The sequence below is a fragment of the Thunnus maccoyii genome, chromosome 13, assembly GCF_910596095.1.
Source record: "Thunnus maccoyii chromosome 13, fThuMac1.1, whole genome shotgun sequence".
Classification (NCBI taxonomy): domain Eukaryota; kingdom Metazoa; phylum Chordata; class Actinopteri; order Scombriformes; family Scombridae; genus Thunnus; species Thunnus maccoyii.
The window spans coordinates 5,089,901-5,116,317 of record NC_056545.1 but is presented as its reverse complement, the minus strand read 5'-3'; the positions used below and the strand labels follow the sequence as shown (position 1 = coordinate 5,116,317).

General features: G+C 38.9%; 1 protein-coding gene across 1 annotated transcript in view; it reads left to right on the top strand.

Moving 5' to 3' along the window:
* LOC121910107 (F-BAR and double SH3 domains protein 2-like) overlaps positions 1-22,331 on the top strand; it is a 38,660-nt gene extending 16,329 nt beyond the window's left edge. The window contains exons 6-20 of the mRNA XM_042431136.1: positions 428-561; positions 2,188-2,242; positions 2,334-2,462; positions 2,559-2,681; positions 4,437-4,532; positions 9,308-9,424; positions 11,709-11,807; positions 13,434-13,586; positions 13,813-13,947; positions 14,765-14,848; positions 14,955-15,138; positions 15,218-15,441; positions 17,968-18,178; positions 18,331-18,395; positions 19,747-22,331. Coding sequence (XP_042287070.1) covers positions 428-561; positions 2,188-2,242; positions 2,334-2,462; positions 2,559-2,681; positions 4,437-4,532; positions 9,308-9,424; positions 11,709-11,807; positions 13,434-13,586; positions 13,813-13,947; positions 14,765-14,848; positions 14,955-15,138; positions 15,218-15,441; positions 17,968-18,178; positions 18,331-18,395; positions 19,747-19,830 — 1,893 coding nt within the window. The 3' untranslated portion in view covers positions 19,831-22,331. The remainder of the gene's footprint in view (positions 1-427; positions 562-2,187; positions 2,243-2,333; positions 2,463-2,558; positions 2,682-4,436; positions 4,533-9,307; positions 9,425-11,708; positions 11,808-13,433; positions 13,587-13,812; positions 13,948-14,764; positions 14,849-14,954; positions 15,139-15,217; positions 15,442-17,967; positions 18,179-18,330; positions 18,396-19,746) is intronic.
* The last annotated feature ends 4,086 nt before the right edge of the window (positions 22,332-26,417 follow it).

The following is a 26,417-nucleotide window of genomic DNA, read 5'->3' as shown; positions in this document are numbered from 1 at the left end:
ACAACCATTGTAATACAGATAACAAGTGCAATAAACAATCTGCCAACTGTGTGCAGAGGTCACTGCAGTCTCTCTCATCATTAAGGACCAGTATCGGTTGGATCACTGTACGTCTGGAGGTTGTTCCCTGATCGTAAGGTCTGAAGCCGCCTCGACTCAGCACTGAAACGTAACCAGCGCTGCTCTGTGGTTACTGCCGTCCACGTTTCACTGCCTCCAGCCTACAAGGCTGCTCTTGTTCACTCTCACCTTTTTGAGAGATGCCATTGTACCTCCTGCATAACACATGCCATTATGACATTACCCACATGTTCTGTAGATATGATCAAGAGGCATTTGCATGTTTTTCAGGTAGTTCATAGCAGGAATAATAATTTACATAAATGTAAATCCCTCTCTCGTGTTTCCTCTGTGTGTGTGTCCTCAGTGTATCGAGCAGCTGACGGTGGTCCAAGCTGAGCTGCAGGATTCGGTGAAGGACCTCACCAAAAGCAGGAAGAAGTACCAGGAGGCCGAGACGATGGCGCAGGCTGTCAGAGAGAAGGCAGAGCTGGATGCCAAGTATGGTCTAAATTACTCTACCTCTACCTTTGTTACATGATGGTGATTCATAGGTTCACAAGCAAATGGTTTAAGTGGAAAATGCTCTGTAAATCAGGTTTGTCTTTGCTGCCTGTGTAACACCACATTTATACATTTGACTCTTTAGACAATCACTGGACGAGCTTAAGAGCAAACAACTGCTAAAACAAATAGTTTATTATTGAGCTTGTTGTTTGAAAGAAAATTAATCAGCAGCTTTTATGATTGTCAATTTATTGTTTCAGTCGTTTCTTAAATCTTAGTTACAGCTTCTCAATTGCGAGGATTTGCTGGATTTGGATAATAAACTGAATATCTTTTGGTTTCAGACAAAACAAGTAATTTGAAAATGTCATCCAGGGATTCGGGATGTTTTGATGGACAGTATTTAATTATTTTATCATAGACCAAACGATTAATGAAGAAAATAATTGGCAGACTAATCAATAAAGAAACTAACTATGTGTTCTCAACACACTCAAGACAATACAAGTATATTACAGAGCTGATGTGCAGCTTGGTGAAGGATTGCTGTCAGGAAGGCTTAGCAGCTGGATGATCAGTCATTCTAATTACTACAAATACCACTTTTCTAATTATGATCTGTATGCATCAGTTAACTGGCCTGTTGTGTACACACAGAGGAAAATCCTTTGACTTCCTCTCTGTGTTGATGTACTTACAAACATTTGTATGCATGCAGCTATTTTTTTATGCAGAGTGACAACACTGTTCCCTCTGTTGGCACTTCCTACATGTGTGTTGTTCCTCTGTCAGTCAGTACATTTGCATGCACCAGAGAAACCAGGTCACTCAAAGAAAACCAGGTTAGGCAGGTAATTAGAGAACATGTTTACGAGCACTGTAGTAACCTGGTTACTGTGCATTTGTGTATGCATGCATCTGGTCAGATAATCACATTTCCCACCCACCCCTGACATTACTTTAGAAGCACGGCTCACTTGTTACTGTATTAGTGAAAGAGGACGCCGCTGTCTGCTGACTTTCTTTTCTCTGGAATGTGTCTGGATTCAACAAATAGTCAAATATTCAGCATTGGAAACAGACCTCTTCAGGGTACATTATGTTAGTTTCAGTTTTATTCAGGCTTTGGATGAAATAAATACAACAACAAATCGCTCTGTTTAATTATTCTCCTTTCATCCAGCTGCTTTGATCTCTCTGTCTGACGTCTGTTGTGTAAAAAATGATTAGAAATATAGTTACATGTATACACGGCCAAGAAAGGTGAAATCTAACCGGGAAAACCGAGTACAGAAACCAGAATTTCTCTTTACATGACTTTTAAGAAATAAGCAGTCTGGAGAAAGCTGACTGTAACCCGGTTACTTGAGTTCATGTTAACACACTGCTTGTTTTCATCTCTAACTTGTCGTCTTTTCAACCGAACTGTTTGTTGTTTTTAGCCTTCTTTGAATACCTAGCTAGCCTGCTAGCTTTTGTGGTTTTTTCCCTCAGTTGACCATAAAAAAAAACCTTTTGAGAGGCCTCGTGTTTGAGAATTTCTCAATACATGGCTGACCTGAGTGAATTAAAAAAGAAAAAATATATGTTGCTCATATGCAAAACTTTCCTTTTGTTCAGGTCCAAGCTAAGTCTCTTCCAATCCAGATCCAGTCTGCAGAGGGCGAGTGTAAAGGTTGGTATGAGGTTTTTATAATCAACAAAACAGCTCCACATTTTGTGATATTTTGGTGCAGCAGTCATCAATGTGGATGTTTGCGTTTCAGCTGAAAGCCAAGAGGAGCGAGTGCAACTCCAAAGCCACCCATGCCAGAAACGACTACCTTCTCACGCTAGCAGCCGCTAACGCTCACCAGCAGCGCTATTATGACACAGACCTTACGGACTGCATCAAGGTGAGGATACAGTATACGCTTCAACGGGCAGGAGGACGGTGCGAGATAGAAATGTACAATAAACCTAAAAACATGTTGGTTTTTCTGTGTCTGCAGGTCTTAGATGGCAGAATCTACGAGCAGGTAAAAGATTACCTGGTCTCACTGTGTCAGACCGAGCTGGAAACTTACCAGGCTGTCCACAACACCTTCAACCAACTCTTGAACAGCTCAAATGGGGTAAGTCTCCAAACCCGCTGAACCACCTGTACCTCACATCCACGTTTGCATCCATCAGTATCACCCGGTATCTTTGTGAACGTGTAAGGAGCTGAACCCGACCGCTAATTAATTGAATGGTTTGAGTTACCTCGGAGCTCCTCGGTTACATGCTCTTGAGCCGTCGGCCTCTTTCGGTCTGGTTCGTTCGGGTCATCTTGCCTCTCTGGAACTAGAGTGGCATTTTGTTTCTGCTCAAGACAGAATATGAACAAATCATGAGCAGTGGGAGCCTGTGTGCTTCTTCCTGTGTCATCACAACCCCTGACAGATCTTGTTTGTGTGTGTTCTGTGTAGTATTGGGCGATTTATATTGAATTAATTCAATTAATTAGAATTGCATGAGGTGTAAAATGTCTAAATCGTGAAAATCAAGTTATTAGAAAATGCACAGAAGGGTTATTGTTAGTCATAAAGTAACGTAGATAGTAGCTGCTACGTTGCTACACTATATGTTCACCTGGCACAGTTTACAGGAGTGGTGAGCTGTCTCTGGCTGTCTTGTTGTGAATTTAACGGTCACGTCTACAAGAAGAGCAGACAGAAAATGAGTCTGTGCACTGATCTGAGGTCTGTGTTTGTGTTTGTTGACGAGGCATCATCTCTGGTTACGAGTGTCGACGTGCTCTGAGCTAGCTAGCAGCAGTTATTGCATTTATTTATAGGGACAGTGTACAGTTTTTAACATAAATGATGCACCGTACCAGATTTAACTTCAAGCTGATTTTCATTTGCAGGCCCTTACAGTTAAAACATATAACAGCACAATAACAAACAGTACAAAGCAAAGAACACACAGGACACACTACACAAAATACAAATCAACAATGCAAGCACGTCAAACCAAAAGCTGCAAGTATCAGACTGATTTCTTGTAAAGAAATACAAACAACAGCAGATCGTTTAGTGAACGAACAGATTAGATGACTGACGATCAGGAGCTGTGTCGCATATCCTGTATTTTATGCGTAATGATGGCAGGTTGAGCAAGTCTTTTATTGTTCTTGCTCAGTTGTAAAGAAAAAAAAAGCCATATGACCTAGCCATACCGACTATATGAAGTTCCTGTGAATATTTAATTCTTTATTATGGTGTGTTATTTTGTCTTACTGTAGTTTTTAAATCTATTTCATCTCACAGCTTATAAAAATCTGGAGAAACCTAAATGTATTCTCCTCTTTTGGCTTTTCTGGTATTTTGGGAGCAACAATAATAGTTTAATATCAAAGCAACAAGGAAAAGATGATTTAAAAAAAAAAAAAAGAATTTAGCTTTTTATTAGATTGTTGTTATCATGCTTGTCTGCTTTAACACCCCTCACAGACTGCTTGTAGACAAATCTCTGCTCCGTTATCTGGAGAGACTCCGGACAGGCCGCACTGACTGTTCTACTGATACCATAACAGAAGAACATCAAACTCACAGAACGTCTGTTAATGTGTGATGTCATCAATTCAAACCGCAATATAGGAAATGTCACGAATAACAAAACTGATAACACGGAATTATCACGAGTCTCTTTAGTGATGTTTTCAAAATATAGAGAAATTACATACAAGAATATCAAGTATGTTAAATCACCGTAATATCACTTAACCTACCAGATAAACTCAGTCTTGATATGGATATTATAGTAATGTTTTACATCGTCACTCATTGAATTTGCTGCAAAACCTTAATATGTGTTTCATCTTTTCTCTTAAAACACACACGCAGGTACGGCAGGAGTTTCATCAGCAGCTGTTTGTACAGAAGAACCCCATGTTTCAGCAGGCAGCAGACTTCCTGTACCAGCCCATCGACTCCGATACGGTAAATCCTGATGTTTTATTACTTTGTTTGATTATTGCTTAATGCAAAAAAAAGAAAACCGAACGATACAGCGTCAGTGCATCTGCTCAAGAGCAATTTTTCTCTCTTTTTGTTTTTCATTTGGTCCCCAGATCTTACTTTATCATGGATGTAGATTCATTTGAAGTAGATGATCACCGCTAGACTCAAAGTTACTAAAGTGTTTTTCATACGTCGTCTGTGTTGTTTATGTTGTATGAGACACCTATGGCAACAAAGACGACACACTCACTAAAAATAGACTGCAAATTAATGTCTGCATCCACAGAAATCCAACATCTGCCACCTCTGACTGCGTAAATACACTAAAATATCATGATGTAAATTCAATTTGATTCTTTATTTGTTTGTAAAATATAACACAATTCACCCTGTTTATTTCAAGATGTCAGATTTGATTCACAACAGTTATGGTGACTCAGTATCGCAGTGAAGAAAGGACCTGTTTCTAATCATCTGCTCATCCATATGTTCAACCGCTAATATTTACACAGAAACAGCCTCACACGTTAAAAGCCAGTAACCAAATTCTTTCTCTTGTGTTGCTAAAAATAAACTCCTGATATCATGACTCTGTAAACAATGATGTGGGAAACAGATGGCAGCCTGGAGTAAATATAAATATAACCACTTGGAGTACAGACAATATCAGCAATTTATTTCAGTCCATTCTACATTTAACCGTACTGGGAAAATTCACATTTTACGTAACATCACCACCACTTTAAGATAACAGTGACTTGAAACCGTCATGACCCTTTGAATAAAAGTTTTACATCCTTTTAAAAGAAATCTAAGTATACTGTACATTTGGAACAGTACATAACAAATGGAAATGGGGTGATTGTGATGTGTTTTTGTGCTCGACTCTGCAGACAAAGAAACTATTTAACAAACAGCGTCATACGACTCTAAGTGATGGCGTCAAAGACAACAAAAGGTCAACTTTAACCAGTTTGCAAACATACAGTATAAACTCCAGACTGAGTGATTATCTGGTTGATTACACTCATATAAAATTATTGATGTACAGGACTCGTATTCAGACTCAATGAGCTGACACAGATGGCTCCGGCAATAAAAAAAGGCTCAACTTGTGCCACAACACCGTGCACCGTCATCGGTCACGGTGCTGCAGTGACCAGTTAAACACACACACACACACACACACGCAAGTTCACAGTCATGAAGAAAGTAATCATACTGTTTATCTTTTGACTGTCGTAACAAAGTTTGGATTAAGGCCGCTGTAATAACTTTCCAGAGTTGTAAAAGGAGTATAAACCGCAGTGGACTGTTCCAGCATCTGATAAGCCTTCAGATTCATGGATCTATTACTGTATCGTGTTTCATCATCTCTTTCCAGTACCTAACGCAACAAACCCCACACCAAAGCAGCCCCTTGGATTTGTTCTAAAAGGATAAGTTCACAGTTTGAAACATGTTTTTTCTTGCTGTAATCATTCCTCCTGTTCATACTGACCATTAGAAGATCCCTTAATAATGTACTTACAATGTCCACAGTCCTCCTTTTGAGCAAAAATATATTTAAATGTTGTTTTTTTAAAGCTAATATGGGTCAAATCAGTTTAATAACTTATGTTAATATCTAAGTTAATGTGTTTTCAGTGCCAAAATCCGTCTTTTTGTTACGATCCTTCCGCTTCAGCTGAACAGGAAAACACTGTCCATCGAGACACAAAGAGGGAATTTTTTTCTCCTCAAAAGACTGAAACTGTGGAAAATATCCACTTTATTTGGTTGAACTCTTAAATACATTTTTGCTCAAAACAAAAACTGTGGTTTTTGTCCCCCATCACTTACACTGTGAACACATTAAGAAGGGGATCTTCTAATGATCAGTATGAACAGGAGGAATGATTACAGCGAGCAAAAACCTGTTTCAGTGTTCATTTGGGCTCCTGACTGTTGTTTTAAGACAAATTGTGAACACCTCCTTTAACACAGTGCTGTTTTCAGTCTTAATCTAAATGCAGTTTAGTTTCCCTGCTGCCTTGTCGAAACACTTTGGGCTATAAAAGTGGCGTTTTATGGGTGAAATTTTCATCCTATCACAGCTTACGCACCGCTGCTAATCCCACCTGACTCATGAACACTATTTCAAGTGCAATCTGTTCTGCACACCTGTTCATGAAGCCGTTAATGTCTCACGGGCTGGAATTTGTATTTTTGTGTGTCCGGTCTTAATGTGAGTAAAGTAAGTAAGAAAATATTAGTGCTTCACATTTAAAAGCATCAAACATGCATGATAGTAAGATAAGAATTATATTTACAAAACAGAAAATAGAGTAGAGCAAACATCAGTAAATAAACGCTATGAGTAAATAAATGATATTGGTAAATATAGTACGTTACCTCCTCTGACCGTGGCAAAGTAGTTACAGCCTGTATGCAAACTGTATGCAAACTGTATCCATTTTTAGTTTTATTCATATTTACTAACTTATGCAACATAAATAAATGTCAACTTCAGTCCAGAAATGTTTTATTATGAGCCTTTAGACACCGCATGTCTGCAGATCTGCCAGTGATTTACTGGTGGCTGCTGTACATGGATGTGATGCATTGAAGTCCGTATCAAACGCACTTCTTTCCTAGCTTTACTAGTCCGTTTCCCGACTCCGCCGGTCCTCTCCTCCTTCGCGTTGGCCCTCTGCTCCGCCGGACAACACTGGACAATTTGTTCAAACTGCAAACGCTTGCGTTGTTTTTATTGGAAGTCAAACAAGCAGCAGCCTGTTCCTAAAGAAAACATTAATGGTGGAGAGCTTTCCCTCCCTTCCCTCCCTCCCTCCCTCCATACCACTTGCACCAGACAGAGGGATCCGGTAAGGAATAGAGCTGAACTGGGAGGGAGGGGCAGGAGGTAGGCCGGGCCCTGTGAACAGCCCATCTGTGAAAAGGAGGCATTGTGAGCGGGCCTCATCAGAGTGCACTGACCTTCCCCACCCCAGCCTTTCCCTCCACACACACACGCACAGACACACACACACACACACACACACACACACACACACACACACACACACACACTACTGATGTCATGTGGAAACCTCTCAACTCACATTTTAAGCATTTGTTATAATCTTTATTAAAGGGGACATAACATGCTTTTTGTGGCTTTCTGTAATTTTTATACTGTTATGACGTCTGATGTCTATGTTAAATATGGTCACATGTCCAAAACTTGACATCACACTTTCTCATTCAAGTGATTGGGAAGGTGTATCCAAACTTTTGACTGGTATTATATGTAAAAAAAAATGCTCCCTGCAAGTCAAAACTCAGGGCTTCAACTTGATCTGAATGCTTCATTTGCGATATTACTTCTGCTTCCTCCTCGTGATGACAACAGATTGTTCGCACATGCCGTCCTTTCCGTTGTCTTTGTTGCTGTGGTTGTTCCATGGGTTGTTTGCATTGTACGGATGTATTTGAGAAGTTCGTATTTTGAGTAGCCTCCGAAGAAGAAGCTTCCCGGAAACGGGCCAATCAGAACAGAGTGGGCTCATCAGGAAGGGGCGGCCTTAAAGAGACAGGAGCTAAAACTACCTGTTTCAGACAGAGGCTGAACTGAGGGGGCTGCATAAAGAGCCACTATAAGATAAATAAGGAGTCTTTTTAAACTGTAACTCATGCAAAGATATTCCACTAGAGCCCCAGAATAAAAATATGGACCTGGAAATATGCAGAATATGTCCCCGTTAAGAAGAAAAATCACCTGTAAAAACTATAAATATTAAATTTAGACCGTCTTTAATTGGCCAAACATTTAAGGAACTGGCTCATCGGAGATTAAGGCTGTTTTCTTCAGTTCCTGAAAAGTTTGGAGATGTGATGTTTTTATTTGACCTGCCGACATGCTTTCATGAACTGAGAAGCTGTGAAACTGTTTTCTCTTCATGTTTCTCAGAGTAAACAGTTTTTTTTTTCTTCCTCTTTCTTACATAACTGAGAGCCACCTGAGCTGTTTGTTTTTTCATTATGGGACTTTGGGTTCTGAAATGTAACTTGAATGTGTTTCTAATTTTTTTTTTGGATGATGATGATGTGCAGTGCTTACCTACTGAATGATGCAGACAGAGTTTACCTGAATGAACAGACAAATGCTCTGTTTCAACACCGCTCCTGAGTGTGACGTACCTGCAGTGCACTTTATTTTAACTTGGCCCGTGTAATGTGTAAAGAGGAAGTTGCCACATCGACATAACAGAAGTGGTAAACATGACCTACACTGGTAACTCTAACTCAAATTTGGGAACTCACAATAGCCTTATTAAAGTTGTTCCAGTGGGTCACAGCATAATTAAAGGAGAATTAAGCAAGATTTTATGTTTTTAAAAACACTCTTCTCACAGAGGATTAGCTGTGTTTCTATGTGAGGTGTATTGTTTAAACAAAAACAACCTCTTTGTCAAGAGAAACCTCATTGAGAAAATATTTATTTTTACTTTTTTGTGGGATTTTAACTGCTCTGAAATAGGTCGCTCATATGTTGCCTCTAAAAACAGATATGAGGAGGTGCTAAGGTTAACTTGAACAAATCTGTTTCATAATGAAAGGTCAACGTCAACTCTCATATATAAGCAGTTTGATAAACGGTATCTCTCTTTATCCCGGTTAAATATTTGGTCTTCTTTTGTTTGCTTCCATCGTCTGCTCTTTTTCACTGACTCTCTCTCTCTCTCTCTCTCTCTCTTTGTGTGTGTTTGTAGGTGATGCAGCTGCAGAAAGAGAGCGGAACGGCCGAGGAGCACAGCCTGGATAAGGAGGCGAGGAAATGGGCGAGCCGCGTAGCCCGAGAGTACAAGAGCATCATCCACACTCAGAGGGTGAGAACCAGAACGAACTGATGAAGAGATAATGTTGCCTTCAACTTCGGGAAGAAGATACTGACACCGTGTCCCGTACATAGAGCGGTCATGTTATATAGTCACGAAATCTGTCCCTTCTTCACTTCTAACCACGTACAGTGAAGTAAAATAGGATCCAAGGCCATCAGGGGAACGCGTTTAACTCCAGAAACAGTTTTCAGAGCTGATTATGCTAGAGCTGAAACGATCAGTCAATTAAAGGTATAATATGTAATTATTCCACATTAAAATGTCTAAAACAACTAGACCTATGTTATATATTTTGTTTTATCTCAAATGTTTCCAACAATTTTCAAACCCAGAGAAATCTGTAATTTAATCAAAGTAACGGACCGTTTCATTTGGTCGCATGTCAATGGTGTCATACCTCCTCTACCAAAGAGTAGACACACACAAGATGATACAGCGGCGCTGTGTTTGTCCGCTACAATGGCGTCTACCAAAGAGTATCTTACACACATACAAGATAATACATCGGCGTTGTGGTTGTTCCACAGAAACTGTTATAAATTGACTTTTACTCAGTTTTAAGCCACATTTTCATGATAAATTTAGGTCGTTTTTAATTATATCTTTTAGCTGGAAGAAGTATTTTAGTCATTGGACGTCTGGATCTTCAGTTATCAGAGAAATAAACTGGACAAACGTTAGCAGCAGCTCGGCTAACAGCCCCTCCAGGAAGTCCGGTGGTCACCAAACATCGTCGGAGAAATATTGATATTTTTTTTTTAGGTGAAACAGCTTTATTCAGTGTTTTTACCTGTAATCTCTGGGTCCGTTTGTTCTGGAGAGGAGGAGACCTCTGCCGGTAAAAACATCCTGAACGATTAACACTAGAGTAATCCTATCCCGGTGAAGCTGGTTATTTAACAACGAAGACAACAACTCCCATGATCCCTTGCTACTTCGCACCGTCATCACACTCCGTCTTTTGTTATTGTTTTGATTGAGACCCCTAGCGGCTGAAATTACATATTATGTGTTTAAGTGATTCGTTGATCTCATTGACTTTATTTAAATATGGACGACGCGTCTCCACTTCCTACACGCCCCCTCCGCCGTCCTGCCGTCTGACGGAGGTTTGAGAGCGGCTGTCACAGCTGTCAATCATGATGTCACACACTCTTTTTATACCATCAAATAACTAATTGACCTGAAGACAAGCAATAGTCATGTCCATATTAAGAAGCTCATTACTGTCACCTCCACCTCTCTATGATCAATAATTGTGTACATCAGCCCAGACAATTACAAAATACAGTTGTTATTCATATATTATTATCCTGTCAGACGCCTCCATTGGTGTAAAATAGTATTTTAATCGATTGGTCTCAATTCAGCAGCCCAGGATTAGCTGTTAGCCTCCGTTAACTGGTAGCCTTTATGACCTAGAGCTTTAATATGTAAACTAATTTCAAATCTATCTGTTTTAGTGTGAACGCGGCCTAAAATTTAACGTGAGTTTTCAAACAGTCAAGTGTTTAAAAAAAATCCATCACGGTGGTATAAAGCAGTAAAGAGCATCACATAACCTGCCAAGTCATCCCTTGATTTTACAAGGAGGCTATCAGGCCATAAATCAGTTTATCATTTATTAAACACAACATAATTTCCTACAGCGATAAAACAATACGTCAGGAACAGAATAAGGAAACACAGAACAGTTCAACCATCACAGTTCATGTTTCCATCAGTTGGTGATATTGTTACAACCAAAATGGACATTTAGTTACTGTATATATCATCGACTTAACTCAAAGTTGTCATGGATTTAAACTTCTTGTTAATGACCCTTAACTTTAACAGCAACAAACTAGGTCAGTTTGGTAAAAAAAAAACAACCCGGAAATCATAAAATCATTCACAGAGTACGTTTATGAAGAAAAACATGATGATGCAACACAATACAGGACAAAATTTCATCATCATCATCAACCCACACGAACCCCGGTTCCTGATTTTATTGTGAGAGCCTGATGTACTGAAGATAAATGATTGCCAACCCTCACCGGTGATGTTATTTCCAGCATGCCGGGATCAAACAGTTTGTTTCCAGTCACCAGGAAATGAGTCACGCTCTTTGCAACGTCAGTCAAATATTCTTCGGTTAATGTCTTTATTGTTCAACTGTTAACATCCTGTGTTGTTTTTATACGTCTTTGGATGATAGTGGATAATCGTTAGCTGTGGTCAGTGTGAGGTTTTTCTTTTTTTCATTTGTGAGTTTTTTTGTTTTTTAAAGGCTCTGGAGGAATATGGGACTCAGGAAACCTCGGAGCAAAACAACACGGAGCTGGAGACAAAGATGGAGGTGGCCAGGCAGAGTCTTCGGAGGGCAGAGGTAACGTGTGTGTGTGTGTGTGTGTGTGTGTGTGTGTGCGCGTGTGTGTGTGTGTTTTAGAGTAAGAAGTGGATTTCTCTTTTTTCCCAATCAGTTCCCTGGTACTTAAAGTGGCCCCAGTACTCCACCTACTGGTTAAAAAACTGAAAAGACACATGTTAGGTGTTTAAAGCATAGGTTCACAATTTTTCAAGTCTTCAAACAACAGTCAGGACCCCAAATGAATATTGAAACATGTTTTTCTTGCTGTAATCATTCCTCCTGTTCATACTGACCATTAGAAGATCCCTTCATAATGTACTTACAATGTCAGTGATGGGGGACAAAATCCACAGTCCTCCTTCTCTGTAAAAATGTATTTAAAAGTTTATCTGAAGCTAATATGAAGCTTCAACGTCCAAATGAGTCAAATCCAGTAGATATCTTTCAACGTTACAGTCTTTTTAGTGCCAGAGTCCCTCTTTTTGTTACTATACTTTCACCGCAGCTCAACAGGGAAACACAAAGAGGGAATTTGATGCTAAAAAGATGGTAAATGTGTCAGATATCCACTTGATATGACTAACTCAGACTGATGAAGCCTCATATAAGCTGGAGATCTTGTAATAGTCAGTATGAACAGGAGGATCTCAATGTTCATACGGGCACCTGACTTTTGTTTAAAGACTGACCTGAACATTTGTGAACCTGTCCTTTAATGTTGCAACGCTGCAGCTCACATTTAATACTCATATTGTATAGCCGGGTTCCCAACTGGTGGGCTTTGGACCGCGGCTTCATTCTGAGTGTTTAGCAAGCATTTGGGTCGGGGGCCTGGGTTTCATTTGAGAGGTTGGAATCTCATTGTGGGCTGAAGTCTGTTTCGGGATCTGTTCCACCCTTGCAACAATAAAATGTAAGTTCTGTTTGCAATTGTTAGAACTGAAATTTTTTTTTAAGAGTCTGTTTGGCTCGATTCAAACAAGCTTGGGTTTGTTTGTCGGTGTTGTTGGTTTTGTTTAGCTGGTGAGAAAGCTGTCAGGAGTGTGGAGAATTTTCCCTGATCAGTCAGAAAGTCGCCATGGTTACCAAATGTTTTGCGTAAATGTGTACAGATCACTCACCAGGTCACTTATAAGCTTGCTTTTTTCACAGTTAATGGCCTGAGGATGTGTTTGATGGTTTATCTTTTGAATTCATGCTAAAATCACACATCTACTATCAGGAAACGATTGGTCCGTTTGACTTTTCACACCACAGAGACCCTCCTTTTCTGGTGATCTTCGCCTGGTTGTTTGGTCTGCAGCAGTCGACAGCTTTAACACCAGCCAAAACAAACTGAACTAAACAGGCTTAAGAGTTTGATTGAACCAAACAGGTTACGTGTGAAAGCACTTTTTGGTGGTTTGTAAAAAGTCAGGATCAAATCTGATGTCTTGATCTGACCAAATGAACCAAACTGTAAAATTCTAGCCCAGTTTACTCATTATATCTGGAAAAAAAAAAGTAAATTATGAGCAACTTCAGTCCACGAATTATTGGCATCATTCTTGAGAAGCTCAACACATACCAGTTGACTCTGTTCCTCATTTAATTGTGCATCTTTTGTGTTTTTTTTAAAATTTCTTTTTCATTTTGCGCTGGCAGACGGTAAAAGTGAAAGCAGAGGCCCGTCTGGACTTGCTGAGGCAGGCCGGTGTCGCTGTCGAAACGTGGCTGAAGAGCGCCATGAACCAGGTGATGGAGGAGCTGGAGAACGAGCGCTGGAACAACCTCAGTACCCATGATCCTTCACTCTCTGTAAGAGCCACAAAACACTAATAGATAAATGCATGATATGTATTAGTATTTTTGAAGTGCGTTTTGACTGTATTGTGTTTTCCTGCAATGCAAATGGTATCCATAATATTATCTATCTTCTCCAGAATCATTATAATGCAGCACAGTCCTGCCTGTGTTGGATATTTTGTACTATTTCCACCTCAGACTGTGTCACACAAAGTTATTTTCTCTACTGTCTCTGCAGGGAACAGCAGATTTGGAGAGAGAGGATGAGGAGGAGATGGAAGACAGTGGTGAAGTTTTGGACGACAGCAGCTCCAGCCCCTCCAGCACCTTGAAAAACTATCCTCTCACCTGCAAAGTACTCTACTCCTACAAGGTACCAGCAGTACTCTTAACTGTAGCTTTCTGTGCATATCTTCAGTAGACCTGCTGTTGTCAATATATCATATACTTTTAAATAATGTTTATAAACTACAGCTGCAACGTCTGTCTGACTATTACTTAACAGTAATGGATTAAGATTCTGTCAATTAATTGATCAACAGAAACTTTTATGTGTCATACATGAATATATGTCGTATGTCACATATGAATAAACTGAATATGTTCAAACAAGACATTTAATAATCTGGGAAATCACAACCGGTATTTTTCACGATTTTCTGACTTTTTATTGACCAGACCAAGATTATTAGTTAGTTGCAGCCAGAGTATAAACTGCTAATTTCCTTTCATGTCATTTATTTATTGATTTGACAGGGACAATGCTCATTGATCAACAGAAAAAAACAACTGTGAATGAGCCAGAGTTAGCATAAAAGGCTAATTTTCATCTGTTTTCCACGGTCAGATGTTAAAAATCAACCTAACTTTATAAAATTCATGTTACACAACATATTAGATACGTGCAGACTAGTACAGCACACATCTACCAATCCAACAATGTCACAACACAACAATATTATGTCTTAAGTTGCATATAACTCCAAAAGCTGCATGCACTTATAATCTTATTTTTTTAGATTTTATTAGTTTCTGCCTCTTTTTATCTCTAAACCCTCGTAATGCTAGAACATTTTAGGTATTTTCTTGAAACTGAATTTTTTTTTCATGAACATTTCCGACACATTAAGACCTGAATGCATCAGGGGACACATGCAAACAAACTGTCTCATGTGTTTCCTTGTTTCCAGGCTTCTCAGCCAGATGAACTGACAATTGAGGAGCAGGAAATCCTGGAGGTCATTGATGATGGAGACATGGAGGACTGGGTCAAAGTACGTCTCCACACATTTGAGCTAAACTGTTGAATTCATTGCTACAGATTTCAGTAAAGATGTTTGTTTGCTGTCATAATCAATGTGCATTTTTGTACGTTTTCAGGCCAGAAACCGCAGCGGACAGATCGGCTACGTCCCAGAGAAATACTTGCAGCTGCCTTCCTCCAACAGCCTGCTGAGCATGCTGCAGTCTCTGGCCGCGCTGGACGCCCGATCCCATTCCTCCAGTAACTCCACTGAACCTGAAACTGAACTACCAACCGGCTCCGTCAACGGAGACTCCAGCGGTGAGAGATATTTTTAGATTATGAGCACTGACACCCAATTGTGTCTGTCATGATCTCAACCTCTCCCTCTCTGTTGCAGTGTCCTTTGCAAAGGCCCTGTACGACTACGCAGGACAAACGGACGACGAACTGTCCTTCCCAGAGGGGGCCATCATCCGCATCCTGAGCAGAGAGACCCACGAGGACGATGGTTTCTGGGAGGGCGAGTTCAACGGCGTCGTCGGTGTATTCCCTGCGGTTCTGGTGGAGGATCTCGCCGGGGCCAGCGAGAACGGAGATGGACAAAGAGATGGCAGCGCACAGGTACGGGTTGAGACATTTACCCCACATCCACAGTGTCAACTATGAAGTAACCAGGAACCCAAATTACAAGAAAAATGACACAAGCATCTACTAAAAAATGTCAAATCTTAAGTGATATCACTCAAATATTATTATTTAACAATTCAAGGTGTTAAAAAAATATTTTCACACAAATACAGCAGACAAATGTAAAAATTAAAACTATAGTACAGTCTATTCACCTGCAAAGTGATTTATACATGTATACCACTAAATAAATCACTGAAAATATTAATAATTCACTGTTTATAAATGTTCTTTCAAAAGTATGTTGTAAGGTCTACAGACATAAATGAGATACAGTGTGAAAGCCCCAAATCAGCATTTTCAACTGGTTTTCTCAGCTTGTCTCTACATGTTATATAAATAAAGTTATTTTAAATAAAACAGTATATTTACTGATGATTGGACAGATTCCAGCAGGTTAAATATAAAAAGATATAGTTTTTTTTGTACTGGTTGTCCATGTGTTTATGTTACTTTAATGCAACATCCTGTTCTGAGCTGATAAACCAATTAAATCTGAGCTAAAAAGAAATGAGCTTTAGGGTTGAATACAGGGAATTAAGATCCAAGTATTTTATGGAAATTCACGCCAAAATCTGCAGGATTCTGGGATTTTAAACATGTGCGAATCACATACTGAAGAATATCATATTTACCTTACAGAAACAAACACCTGACACCTTTTCCAAATCCCTTTAACACATTCACAAAAATGATCATTAGATGCACTTTAACTGCTGTCATTAAGCTCTATAACTGGATCACTTATCATATTAAAATGACAGCTTACAGTTCAGCTGGGTGACAAAATGCTTTTTGAGTGTAAAATCTGTAAACATAAAACTAAGCAGATGGTTTAAAATGGCTTAGTTAGATATTATAGACCTCAATCCTGAATCAGAGCAGGAAGGCTGATCGCAGAGCAGCATTCAGCAAGTGAAACAAAAAGTGCTGAAGATCGCCCAAACGTTACAACTAAATGTCCATAAATAAGGGCCGGGTGATGCTTGAAATGGTTTGTACGACGTGTTGTTCAGCCACACTCGAAGCCGACTGTCATACAGAGAGTACGAGCAGGACGGAGCACGTTTTCACACAGTCTCTGCAAGAAGACTTTCAGTGTTGCACTCTGTTGTTCACATGAAGTAGTTGTGTAAAGAATAAAACAAAGTCAGGTCTACGGTTTTGAAAAGTTACAGAAATCGTCACCCCGAACAGCCAACTGTAATCCGACCAGGTACGGGAGGGGGGGATCTGAAACTATTGGACTGTCTGACAAGCAGATCTGATGGAGTATTTATGAGTTTTAATGCTCCTGTTCCCCCAACTATCAGCACAACAAGCTGAAATGGCTTCATGCAATTCATTTTCCTTCCTTGACACTGCTGCAGTAGTAACCTCAGGTCATTATTAAAGATGGTCAGACTCTCCCATATAACACATAAAACTGGGAATAGTTGGAAAACAGGATCAAATAATCCCGAATGGTCGGCTTTGTGTGTTTTTTTTTTTTCCCCACTTCAAAGATCGTGAACTTTTAAGAGGAACTCTTCTACTAAACATATTTTTCCGCATAATCTAAAAAATATGGAAAAAAAAAACATCAGAAAATTATAATAAATGTAATTTTATAATGAATCATCTGCAGTTCTGCAGTTTTAAAATCAAACTTAATTTATGGTGAGACATTTTTTTGGGGAAAAAAGTGAAATATATTTCCAAGAAGTGATCATTTTAAAATCAAAGGAAAACCTACTGAAACCCTACTGAGCATCAGAGAAAGTGATGATGTGGAAATAAAAATGCTCCACCTTAAAGTGATAGTGCGGGACTTTTGCATATAAGTAAACGTCCGTTACATTCAAGCCCTTACCAAACAAGCCTGACCAGTGCTGATTAAGCCTCTCAGCTCCAGATAACTCTCTCTGTGTTTCACAGTACACAGAGTTTTTACTCTGGTGTCTGTGGTGACTTTCCCGTACTGGCTGAATGAACGCATACTGCGCCTGCTCTATGGGCAGAGCCAGCTAACGTCTGGTCTGCTAACTTCAATGTGGATAAAACAATTTAATTGTGCAGCTCCTCTAGACTTTCCAAATGTTATCAGATCGAATGGATCAAATTCTGATAGTGAAACAAGTCATTTTGCGAGGGTTTTGTGACACTTAAAACAATTTATCCACCGTTTTATGGCCGCAGCAGTAACGATGAAGAAGGCTACATCGGAGTCTATGATGAAAACACATGCTGAGAGTGTTTTTGTAATTATTCTCACTGCCAGAAGGGGGAGACAGAAGTTCTTCACTGCAGGTTTAATGTGTGCTTTGCTTTGTTGTTGTAACACAAATTCATGTTTTTGTTAGATTTGTGTGGTATTTAACATCTTGTTAGCAAAACTAAACCAGCTTATACAAACATTTTACATCCAAAGTTTGACGTTTTCACTGTGGAAATTCGTCTCTCTCGTCTGCTGTTTTCAAGGCTTCTCCCTCCACTTTGGCCCAATGTGACCGATCCCCTCGTAGTCCCTTCCAGCCAGGGCCTCTCCACAGCAGCCCTCTTCAGACTCCCACAATGTCGTCTCCTCAGTCGAGTCCCTGCAGCGCCACGGCCTCTCCCATTGGCCGACCACCCTCCTATCACAACGGACATCACAGGCCGCCACCAGCACCACACAAAAGCCCCTTTCAGAGTAAGATTCACAGATTTGTTTGTATTCAAGCAGTCAGTTTAAGTATTATGCCTGGAATGTAATCATAGCTGTAATTAATTATTTATAGAAGTAAAAAAAGTAATTAAGCTAAACTGTTAGTGATGATAATCTGTGTCCGCTGCCCGCTTCAGGTCCGGTCCAAGGCTCCCCTCAACCTCCAAAATACCCAGAGACTGGATCTGGCACTATTCGACCTGTGAGTAAACACACATTTGTTATATTGTGACATGTAACTGGTTGAGCTCAGCTCTTTTTTAATGTAACTGATTATATTTTAGAGGTAGATATGTTTTGTGTGTAAAATCTTCAAACTAACTAGAGCTTTCAGATAAATGTAGTGGAGTAAAAAGTATAATATTCTCCTCTTAAATAGAGTGAGGTAGAAGTACCTCAAATGTACAGCACAGGTACAGATACAGTACTTGTACCACTGTCTTTGAGATGTGGATCAAAGCGATGGACTGACAGACCTACATTGCCATTACTTAAGTTATGCTGATGGTACTGCTAAAAATATGAAAACAAGCGATGACATAACTGACAAGACCTGCAACAATTAGTTAATTGATAAAAAAATTAATCTGCAACTGTTTGGTAGAGCTTTCATCAGTCGATAAACCCCTGAGTCATTTTGTCGGTTGAATCGCTGCCTGTTTTTTTGCTGCATCATTATACACAGAATAACGCAGCGTGACAAGCTGTAAACCTTCACAGAGTCTTGTCTCTCAATGACCTTAATACATAACTGTGATAGAAACGGAGAACAATGCGATGCAGAGCGACTGTGTTTCCTGCTTTAAGCTCTCAGCTCCGGAGTTAAATGCAGCGAAGACGACTTAACTCCTGTTTAAACAGACGCGTACCAGCGTCTCTACCGTCTCCTCCTCCTCTGCCTTCCAGTGTGATCGACAGCACCATCGACAGCCGGCAGACGCTCCCCCGGTGTGCCTGGTTTTTATAACTGAACTAACACCAGGACTCTGGCTTTTTATTTCTCTGACTGTGTGGAAATTTCACATCACAGATGATGAATAACAGTAATAAAATGCAAAACATGAGACTCATGTTGGCTGTTATATCATTTTAGAGTTATAACAGCTTACATGGCTGTTTTATAACTCTAAACTTCCATCTTCAGAGACGATGTATCGTTCCGACAGTCCTGCTATTCTGATAATAGATTAATCATGTTTGTCATTTTTCAAGCAAAAATGACAAACATTTAATGATTCCAGCTAGTCAAATGGGAGAATGAGCTGCTTTTCTTTGTTTGACATTATAGTAAATTAAATATTTTTGAGTTTTAGACGTTTCATGATGTCACCTTGAGCTCTAGAAATGTTTTCACTGACATTTTTCAGTGTTTTTTAATTATTTTCTAATTAAGAAAATAATTGGCAGATCAGTTGATAATAAAAATAATCGTTAGTTGCAGCCTTGGTCGAGGCTGTATAATAGAGACACACATTCAGTTTTCTTTACTTTCATGTTAAATTTATCAGTATCATCATAATTGAGCCACCGATTGATTGATTTGATGTTTGCAGGTCCGTGCTGCTCCTCCACCTCCGAAGCAGCACCCTCGGGGGCAGGTGAAGCGGAGGGAGGAGGTGGAGATCACGCTGGTGTGAAGGCGGCGGCACCCTGGTGGTGGCGGCGGCGGCTACGAGAGCTCTGTTCAAACCCGCTGGGACTCAAACCTCTGTGCCTCTAAACGCACTCCCAAAGGAAACCAGAGGAAACTTTTAACCCCCCCCCCCCCCCCCCCCCCCCCCCCGAAGACGCCCGGAGGCCCGGAGAGGTCCTACACTTTGTCCTCTAGTCTTTCCACACAACAGCTCGTAGGGTCAGTGTGCTGTGGAGGAATATTGTGCCTTTCTCTTACCTGTACTTGTTGTCATGTTTCATTCTCCATTACCCAGTGTTTGTCTCCTATTTGAATTAGACTGATAATAGGGCTAATATTGTAATTTTTATAAGAAATATATATATATGTTCCAGTCCATATTGTCCACCTCTACCTGGACATGAATAACTACTAGTCCTGAAAAAAAGATATATTGAATGCTAACATAATATCTACTATTAGCAACTTCAGATATCAATCCTGATACTGGTTTTCACTGGTTGAATCCTGTTTCTGTTCTCTGTCGCTCATAGTAACTGATACAGTGATAACTGGCAGATAATGTGACCTGTCATGTTATAATAAGATGTCTCTCTGCTAAACAGAGTAAAACCTCTTCATGTAATAAACTGATAGGAAAAGTGACGCCACATTATTAACAAAACTTGTAATAATGACTTGATTTGGACACATTTTCACAGGAATAGTTTGACATTTTGGGAAAGTCTAATGTGCTTTCTCGCCGAGAACTAGAAGAGATGATCATCATATACATGGTAATATGGAGCTAAAGCCAGCAGATGATTAGCTTAGCTTAGCATAAAGACTGGAAAAAGGGGGAAATTCTTGGCCTATCTCTGTCAAAAAGTTAAAAAATAAATCTGTTGTATCACGTTTATTTAAAGGCTCGGTCACATTTAAAATTGAAAACGATCAAATTTTGACGACAAATTCGACTCATTTCAAAGGAATTACGTCGATCAGTGAATTCACTCGCAGGAGAGAAGTAAATCTACGCAAATCTTAGGCATTAAATCTAATTTGGGTGAACTTTGACATCAGGATTCAGAATTTAATCCATTTGAGCTGCATGACTAAATAATTTTGTCCCAATTAAAGTGAACGAGGAGTCAACCGGAAGTTAGCCGGTTCAGCTGGAGGAGATCCGAAAACATGGCGTATTTTTTGGGGGGGGGCTTTATGTGCCGCTTTCAAAGGCGTGAACGGGCGCTGTCTTTAAACACGAGGTGTGTAACTGATCACAAAACTCACGATTCGGGTCAGATCACGGTTTTGAGTCACGGATCGGATAATTTTTCAGATCAGCAAAAAAAAATAAAAAATACGGAAGACAAATATTTATTCTGTAAAACACTTAAAGGAAGGAACTTTGTCCGTGACTTGTAGCTATAGCAGTTCATATACGTGCTGAACCGGTGGGGGGGGGGGTGGGGGATCATGGTTCAACTACATTCAGTTACACCACTATTGAAAACGGTGTCCAGTTCTTCTTAGTACATCTGTGAGGTTACGCATCGGTCTATTTCTTGGCTGGGAGTCTCCGCTGGTTTCCTGAGATATGACGTGTTAATTAGTGAGCGTCAGGAGCTGGTAGATGGATTTTTAAGCTGTGGACAGAGCCAGGCTAACGGCTAGCCGGCTGTTTCCAGTCTTTATGCTAAGCTAAGCTAACAGGCTTCTGACTTCTAGCTTCGTATTTACTTTAAAGACATGAGAGCAGCGTCAGTCTAACTAAGGAATAAGCCATTAACATCTGTTCCTTCAGCTACATTAACTATCTTGTAATTATGAGACTCAAACATGTTTTTTTCTTTAGTCAATATAGTGCACTTCTGTACATAGAGTATTGATTATTATTATCATAATAATGATTCCAACCAGATCACTCAGCCCCGTTATCCACCAGTTATGTCTCACTGTATCACTTACTGCGAGGCTCTCTCTCTCTCTCTCTCTCTCTCTCTCTCTCTCTCTCTCTCTCTCTCTCTCTCTCTCTCTCTCTCTCTCTCTCTCTCTTTCTTATCTTCACAGACTGATGTTGAGCTGTTGAGACTTTTTCACAATTGGATTACTACTATGCAACAAAGTTAACGCTTGGCGGGACGTCACAGCATGTTGTGAATATGTAGCTTCAACGCAAACCAAAAGTCTGGTTGTCTCCACACTCGATCAAAACGCCAGCACGGGCGAGGCTGGTCCTCTCCTCGAACACGACGTAGCTGTTCACGGTTACGTAAACAAGGGAAAAGTGGCAATTTTAGTTGAGTGATTGTTTTTGTCAGTAGGGAGAATCTCCTAGAAAAGTTTGTCTGATCAAAAAATAATGGATCCCTGATTATTTTTAAAACATTTTCCCTGCTTCTTATGTTAGTTTTCTTTGCACCAAATGCTGAGAAATATCTAAATGTTAAAGGACGAGTTCACTGTGTTTCAAGTCTGTCTTTAAACAACAGTCAGGAGCCCAAATGAATATTGAAACATGTTTTTTTCTTGCTGTAATCATTCCTCCTGTTCATACTGACCATTAGAAGATCCCTTCATGATGGGGGACAAAATCCACAGTCTTCCTCTTAAAGTTTATCTGAAGCTGATATGAAGCATCAGCATCCAAATGAGTCAAATCAAGTAGATATCTTTCAACGTTACAGTGTTTTTAGTGCCAAAGTTCCTCTTTTTGTTACTATGCTTCCACCTGCAGCTCAACAGGGAAACACAAAGAGGGAATCTGATGCTAAAACAGACTGTAAATGTGTCAGATATCCACTTGATATGATTAACTCAGACTGCTGAAGCCTCTTATAAGCTTCACATCTACTTTTAAATGCATCTTAAAAGTGATTTTGGCCTCCATCACTTACATTGAAAGCACATATGAAGGATCTTTTAACAGCCGGTATGAACAGGAGGAATGATTACAGAGAGGAAAAACCTCTCAGTGTTCATACGGACGCTCGTCTGTTGTTTGAAGACAGAATTGAAACATCTTGAATCCGTCTTTTTTTAAAGGGAGAAATATAGTGCGTACATACATAGTTTAACTTTTTTTTTTTTCTCTTGTGTTGTAAAATAAAGATCTAGAAATGTTATTATGACGCTGATGTGGCCTGTAAAGGTTGCTGGTGAGCGCGGTGGTTTGTTGAGGAGAAGGTTGCAGTTGGTGACAGTTTACACTGAGGTCATGTGCAGTTTAAAACATGCCTTTTTATATTTAAGGAGGAAACCATCCTGAGCTGCTAGCTGTCCAATTTAAAAAAAAAAAAAAAAAAAAAAAAAAAATCTATACTGTCATAGTGAAGCACTTTTTGATGTCTTCTTATTCCTTTTCAGTATTGATCTGTCGTGAATGCTACGTTTGTTTGTTCAATATTTTCTTGTTTGACATTTTGTTTACCAGCTATAATGGTATGAATACTTTTCTTTTATCGACTCTTGCGTTATTTAGCCTTAAATAGCCATTGTAGTGTCTTTGAGATTGAGATATGACCATCTGATCGTATTGTTTTTGAAATATCAATAGTTTACAGAGAGCTTGGAGATGGATATCTGTACAAATAATAGCACAGCTTTTTTTTTTTTTTTTTTTTTAGAATTAGGATAAAAACCTATTAAATTGTAGTTTCAATTGGATCATAGGAAAAGAGATATCTGTCAGCCACGTTGCTGTGTTCTCGTTGATCTCCTTGAGATCTGAATGACATCAAACTTATTTTTGAAGTTTGCATTTTACCCTGTTGTATTGAAAAAAGATAGTCGTCAGACTGAAGTCTCTTTTTCCCGATAGAGAAGTTGTTGTTAACTTGCTACTGGTCCTGATTTCCATGTAAGAGTCTGAATCTGAAATTCAGTGACAAACTGCCCACGTTATACGACGTCAGCTCTGCAGAGGCTGCTGAGCGTCATATTTACACACCAGTGGATGTTTAACTGTATTTATTGTGTACAAATAAATGTGAAATAAAGATAGCTTAAATGAAACAAACTTCATTTTAATCGTGTTACAGTTTGAACTTTATTTTCACTCTTGTCGTCTTTGGGGGGTTTTCTTTGTTTGGTTTTTTTTTTTGCTCTGCACCATAATTTGAAAAGTGACATTAAACACAAATTTAAAAGATTTACAACAGAAAGTACATCCAAAAATAAGTAAAAAAAAAAAAAAAGAAGTTAAAAAACAATCACAGAGGTAAAGATGATTATTTTACCTCCTGCGCTCTAGTTACTTCCTGTTCTTCCAGTTAAACATACACGTGTTTGTATATAAATTATGTAGCTATATTTTTTACATGTATATAAGGATAAATGTATATAATATCATCTACCAAGGTTTTTTTTTTATCAATGAACTTATTTAACGTGTCTTTCTTTCTTTTGGTTTAGTTTTGCTTTGACTTTTCTGTGTTGTTGATCAATCAAACTTTATTTATAAAGCATCTTTCATACAAGTTGAACGTAATTCAAAGTTCTTTACAAGTCACAAACTCACAGGATGGTAAATATGAGTTGGTAGATTAATGCACACCGAGAAAAATTAAAACAAATAGACCTGAACAATTTAAACAAAATAAATAATAAAGAGATTAGAAAGCAAGAAATAATAAAACCTACTTAATAATAGTTAATTGATTAGTAGATAAGTAAATAGTGAGAAAACTTAAAATAATTAAACAAAATACAAACAATTAAAGACAAGTCAAAATAAAATAAAACAAAAAAGCATTAAGAGCCATAAAAACCATAAAATTATAAAACACTATATAAACACCAAGCAAACCAGATAAATGGTTATTCACACTGAAAACAGTATGTATGAAAACAACTTTCAAATAATATAGTATTCAAATGAACACACACATTTATTTATATATATATATATATATATAAATATATTGGCAGGAACAGCATACATGGAACATCTGCACTAAGTCTGGGTTGGAGGTCCCAAGGTCACAACGGCTAAGATCTTGTAGGACTTCCGGATCCAGACTGACAAACTGGTGATGGCGAACCAACCGGGAATCGTGTTGATCGAAGGCAGTGGTGATAGACGTAGCGATCCCAAACGACAGCAACATCAGGAAGAAGGAACACGAGAACCTCAAAAAATACCAAGAGCTGAAAGAGGAGTTAGAAAAGATGCAGGGAGGAAAGGCAACAGTGGTGCCAGTGGTAATCAGAGCACTGGGGGCTGTAACCACAAACTGGGAGAGTGGCTCCATATACACACACATATATGTATATATATATATTTACACTGTCTGTTAGAGGAAAGAAATGCAGATTAATTAGTATAATGCTGGAGTGACTGTGGTTATTTTAAGTGTATGTCAGGACATGTTTGTCTGTTTGTTTGTTTGTGTTTATGTGGAGATGTACACAGAGTGACCTGGAGAGGGTGCAGATGTGTGAGGAGGAAGAAAAATATTAGTAAGAAAGGGGAAAAGATTTAAAAATATTTCATTTTTATTGATTTACAAACACATACACAACCATTAAAAACAAAAATTAAAATATATATACAATATATATATATATAATTTATACAGGAATATAAGAGAAAACAAATAACATACAGATGAAACAATCAGCCATTTCCTTCCAGGGAGAAGAAGATAAATAATAATAACATTTGGGGATTATTAATGTCAGAAAAAAAGTGCTTTTATTGAAGTTTTCTGGTTTTGAGGCATTCTGTTGTTTATTTGTTGTATTTGTTGTGTGTGTGTGTGTGACATCATAGCGCCCTCTAATTGTCTTGATCAATATCACATGCAGGTGTCGTCCATCCTGCAAATCTTGTCTCAAAGCTTTTTGCAGCAGGACGTTCAAGCAGCGGAAGAAGTATTAAGATCCTTTACTTTAGTAAAAGTACCAATACAGCGATATAAAAACACTCCATTACAAGTAAAAGTCCTGCATGAAAAATCCTACTACAATAAAAGTACATAAGTATTATGAGCTTGATGAAGTTAAAGTATTGCAGTAAAAGTACATAAGTATTATGAGCTTGATGAAGTTAAAGTATTGCAGTAAAAGTACATAAGTATTATGAGCTTGATGTAGTTAAAGTATTGCAGTAAAAGTAGTGGTTTGGTCCCTCTGACTGATATATTATTATATATGACATCATTAGATTATTAATAGTGAAGCATCAGTGTTAGAGCAGCATGTTACTGTTGTAGCTGCTGGAGGTGGAGCTAGTTTCAACTACTTTATATACAGTTAGCTAATTTAGTCCACTGGTTCCCAACCTAGGGGTCGGGCCCCTCCAAAGGGTCAGCAGATAAATCTGAGGGGTTGTGAGATGATTAATGGGAGAAGAAAGAAGAAAAAACAAAGTTCTGATACACAAATCTGTTTTCAGTTTTTGGACTTTTTCTCTAATCTTTGATTTTTGCTGAAATATTGGATCATTGGAACATTTATTGAAATGAAACCATGTGAGAAGTTTAGAGGGAAAAATCACTATTTGGTGGAGCTGTTAACAACTCATAGACATGTGAAATGTGACCCCGACTACACACTGCTTTTTGTAAGACGTCAAAAGCTAAAAAGGTTGGAAACCACTGGTTTCAT